This window comes from Lampetra fluviatilis, unplaced genomic scaffold (assembly GCF_964198595.1).
Source record: "Lampetra fluviatilis unplaced genomic scaffold, kcLamFluv1.1 SCAFFOLD_1415, whole genome shotgun sequence".
Taxonomy (NCBI): domain Eukaryota; kingdom Metazoa; phylum Chordata; class Hyperoartia; order Petromyzontiformes; family Petromyzontidae; genus Lampetra; species Lampetra fluviatilis.
In genome coordinates, this window is record NW_027620741.1 from 1 (window position 1) to 5000 (window position 5000).

General features: G+C 61.1%; 1 protein-coding gene across 1 annotated transcript in view; it reads left to right on the forward strand.

The window, feature by feature from the left end:
* Positions 1 to 1254: 1254 nt before the first annotated feature.
* Positions 1255 to 5000, forward strand: part of LOC144954337 (bromodomain and WD repeat-containing protein 3-like) — a gene marked incomplete at both ends in the record, with an annotated part of 14382 nt that continues 10636 nt past the window's right edge. Inside the window, 3 exons of the mRNA XM_078884855.1 lie at positions 1255 to 1533; positions 1662 to 1824; positions 4623 to 4710. Coding sequence (XP_078740981.1) covers positions 1255 to 1533; positions 1662 to 1824; positions 4623 to 4710 — 530 coding nt within the window. The remainder of the gene's footprint in view (positions 1534 to 1661; positions 1825 to 4622; positions 4711 to 5000) is intronic.

Here is a 5000-nt window from a genome sequence, read left to right on the forward strand (position 1 = left end):
CCACCCACCCACTCACCTACTCACCCACCCACCCACCACCCACCCACTCACCCACCCACCCCACTCACCCACCACCCACTCACCCACTCACCCACCCACCCACTCACCACCCACCCACCCACCCACCCACCCACCCACTCACCCACCCACCCACCCACTCACCCACCCACCCACCACTCACCCCACCCACCCACCCACCCACTCACCCACCCACCCACCCACTCACCCACCCACCCACCCACTCCACCCACCCACCCACCCACCCACTCACCCACCCACCCACCCACCCACCCACCCACACACCCACCCACCCACCCACCACCACCCACTCCACCCACCCACCCACCCACCCACCCACCCACCCACCCACCCACACCACCCACCCACCCACTCACCCACCCACCCACCCACTCCACTCACCCACCCACCCACCCACCCACCACACCACCCACCCACCCACCCACCCACCCACCCACCCCACCCACCCACTCACCCACCCACCCACCCACCCACCACCCACCACCCACCCACCCACCACCCACCACCACCCACCCACCCACCCACCACCCACCCACCCACCCACCCACCACCACCCACTCACCCACCCACCCACTCCACCCACCACACCCACCCACCCACCCACCCACTCACCCACTCACCACCCACCCACTCACCCACCCACCCACCCACTCACCTACTCACCCACCCACCCACCACCCACCCACTCACCCACTCACCACCAACCCACTCACCCACTCACCCACCCACCCACCCACTCACCACCCACTCACCACCCACCCACCCACCCACCCACCCACTCACCCACTCACCCACCCACTCACCCACTCACCCACCCACTCACCCACTCACCCACCCACCTACTCACCCACCCACCCACTCACCCACCCACCCACCCACCCACCCACCCACTCACCCACCCACCCACCCACTCACCCACTCACCCACCCACCCACCCACCCACTCACCCACTCACCCACCCACCCACTCACCCACCACCCACCCACTCACCTACTCACCCACCCACCCACCACCCACCCACTCACCCACTCACCACCAACCCACTCACCCACTCACCCACCCACCCACCCACTCACCACCCACTCACCACCCACCCACCCACCCACCCACCCACCCACCCACTCACCCACTCACCCACCCACTCACCCACCCACCCACCCACTCACCCACTCATCCACTCACCCACCCACTCTCTCTGTGTGTTCTGTTGCCTAGGAGACCTGGAGGTGGTGGAGGCGACCAGGCCCGTGGGGGTGGGCGTGGTCAATGGAGAAGTGGGCGGAGCCAATGAAGGAGTGGGCGGAGCCAATGGAGAAGTGGGCGGCGCCAATGGAGGAGTGGGCGGGGCCAGCGAAGGGGTGGGCGGGGCTTCAGGGGGAGGGGCTAATTTGAGGGTGGGGCTTGGGGAGGAGGCCTCTCGGCGAATGGGACGCGAGCACGAGCTGAGGGCGGGGCACCCACCGGCCAATCACAGAGCGGCATCCGGGTTGTCAGGTGAGGGTGGGCGGGTTGGTGGGTGAGTGGGTGAGTGGGTGGGTGGGCGGGCGAGCGGGCGAGCGGGCGGGCGAGCGGGCGACTGATTGTCCACCCCCCCTGCCCCACCCCTTGCCCCCCCCCCTCAGAGCGTCCCCACCCCCCCAACGTTGGGCAGCGTCGCAGTGGGCAGGTGGAGGGCGTGCGGCGCATCGAGCCGTACTCACCCAGCGACGAGGTGGCCACCCGGGGCCACCTCGTGACCCGCTCCCAGCGCAGCGTCGCACCCACGCTGGAGCCAGCCGTCGCTCAGTGAGGCTCACTCAGTCACTCACTCAGTGACTCACTCAGTCAGTCAGTTACTCACTCAGCCACTCAGCCACTCACTCACTCAGCCACTCACTCACTCACTCGCTCACTCACTCACCCACTCAGTCACTCACTCAGTGACTCACTCAGTCAGTCAGTCAGTCAGCCGCTCACTCACTCACTCAGCCACTCACTCAGCCACTCGCTCACTCACCCACTCACTCACCCAGTCACTCAGTCACTCGCTCACTCAGCCACTCACTCAGTCACTCGCTCACTCACTCAGCCACTCAGCCACTCACTCACTCAGCCACTCACTCACTCGCTCACTCACTCACCCACTCACTCACCCAGCGACGAGGTGGCCACCCGGGGCCACCTCGTGACCCGCTCGCAGCGCAGCGTCGCTCCCACGCTGGAGCCAGCCATCGCTCCGTGAGGCTCACTCAGTCACTCACCCAGTCAGTGACTCACTCACTCAGCCGCTCAGTGACTCACTCAGCCACTCGCTCGGTGAGGCTCACTCAGTCACTCACTCACTCAGTGACTCAGTCACTCACTCACTCAGTCACTCACTCAGTCAGTCAGTCAGTGACTCACTCACTCACTCAGCCACTCACTCACTCACTCAGCCACTCACTCTCTCACTCAGCCACTCACTCACTCACTCAGCCACTCACTCTCTCACTCAGCCACTCACTCTCTCACTCAGCCACTCACTCACTCACTCACTCAGCCACTCAGCCACTCACTCACTCACTCAGTCACTCACTCACTCACTCAGCCACTCACTCTCTCACTCACTCAGTCACTCACTCACTCACTCAGCCACTCACTCTCTCACTCAGCCACTCACTCACTCAGCCACTCACTCACTCAGCCACTCACTCACTCAGTCACTCACTCACTCAGCCACTCACTCTCTCACTCAGCCACTCACTCACTCACTCAGCCACTCACTCTCTCACTCAGCCACTCACTCACTCACTCAGCCACTCACTCACTCACTCAGTCACTCACTCACTCACTCAGCCACTCACTCTCTCACTCAGCCACTCACTCACTCACTCAGCCACTCACTCTCTCACTCAGCCACTCACTCACTCACTCAGCCACTCACTCACTCACTCAGCCACTCACTCTCTCACTCAGCCACTCACTCACTCACTCAGCCACTCACTCACTCACTCAGTCACTCACTCACTCAGCCACTCACTCTCTCACTCAGCCACTCACTCACTCACTCAGCCACTCACTCTCTCACTCAGCCACTCACTCACTCACTCAGCCACTCACTCACTCACTCAGTCACTCACTCACTCACTCAGCCACTCACTCTCTCACTCAGCCACTCACTCACTCACTCAGCCACTCACTCACTCACTCAGCCACTCACTCTCTCACTCAGCCACTCACTCACTCAGCCACTCACTCACTCACTCAGTCACTCACTCACTCACTCAGCCACTCACTCTCTCACTCAGCCACTCACTCACTCAGCCACTCACTCTCTCACTCAGCTACTCACTCACTCACTCAGCCACTCACTCACTCACTCAGCCACTCACTCACTCACTCAGCCACTCACTCTCTCACTCAGCCACTCACTCACTCACTCAGCCACTCACTCACTCACTCAGTCACTCACTCACTCACTCAGCCACTCACTCTCTCACTCAGCCACTCACTCACTCACTCAGCCACTCACTCACTCAGCCACTCACTCACTCAGTCACTCACTCTCTCACTCAGCCACTCACTCTCTCACTCAGCTACTCACTCACTCACTCAGCCACTCACTCACTCACTCAGTCACTCACTCACTCAGCCACTCACTCTCTCACTCAGCCACTCACTCACTCACTCAGCCACTCACTCACTCAGCCACTCACTCACTCACTCAGTCACTCAGTCACTCACTCAGCCACTCGCTCACTCACTCACCCACTCACTCACTCATCCACTCACCCACTCACCCACTCACCCACTCACTCACTCAGCCACTCACTCGCTCACTCGCTCACTCAGTCACTCACCCACTCACTTACCCACTCACTCACCAAGTCACTCACCTACTCACTCACCCACTCATTTACCCGGTCACTCACCCAGTCACTCACCCAGTCACTCACCCAGTCACTCACTCAGCCACCCACTCACTCAGTCACTCACCCACTCACTTACCCACTCACTCACCAAGTCACTCACCCACTCGTTTACCCAGTCGCTCACCTACTCACTCACTCAGTGACTCACCCAGTCACTCACCCAGTCACTCACCCAGTCACTCACCCAGTCACTCACCCAGTCACTCACCCAGTCACTCACCCAGTCACTCACCCAGTCACTCGCCCAGTCACTCGCTCAGCCACCCACTCACTCACTCACTCAGTCACTCACCCACTCACTTACCCACTCAGTGACTCACCCAGTCACTCACCCAGTCACTCACCCAGTCACTCACCCAGTCACTCACCCACTCACTCACTCAGTCACTCACCCACTCACTTACCCACTCACTCACCCAGTCACTCACCCAGTCACTCACCCAGTCACTCACCCACTCACTCACTCAGTCACTCACCCACTCACTTACCCACTCACTCACCAAGTCACTCACCCACTCGTTTACCCAGTCGCTGACCCACTCACCCAGTCACTCACCCAGTCACTCACCCACACACTCACCCACTCACCCACTCACCCACCCACCCACACACTCACCCACCCACTCACCCACCCACACACTCACCCACTCACCCACCCCCCTACTCACCCCGCGCTCACCCCGTGGTCGACAGCCGCCAGCTGGAGGAGAGGGCGGCCCGCGGAGCGGAGGAGGAGGAGGAAGAATTGATTCGGAGGAGAGTTCACGACTCCCTCACCAAGGCAAGCCGCTCACCACTCACTCACTCACCCACTCACTCACCCACTCACTCACTCACTCAGACACTCACTCACCCACTCACTCACCCACTCACTCACTCACTCAGACACTCACTCACCCACTCACTCACTCACTCAGACACTCACTCACCCACTCACTCACTCACTCAGACACTCACTCAGACACTCACTCACTCACTCAGACACTCACTCACCCACTCACTCACTCACTCACTCACTCACTCACTCAGACACTCACTCACCCACTCACTCACTCACTCACTCACCCACTC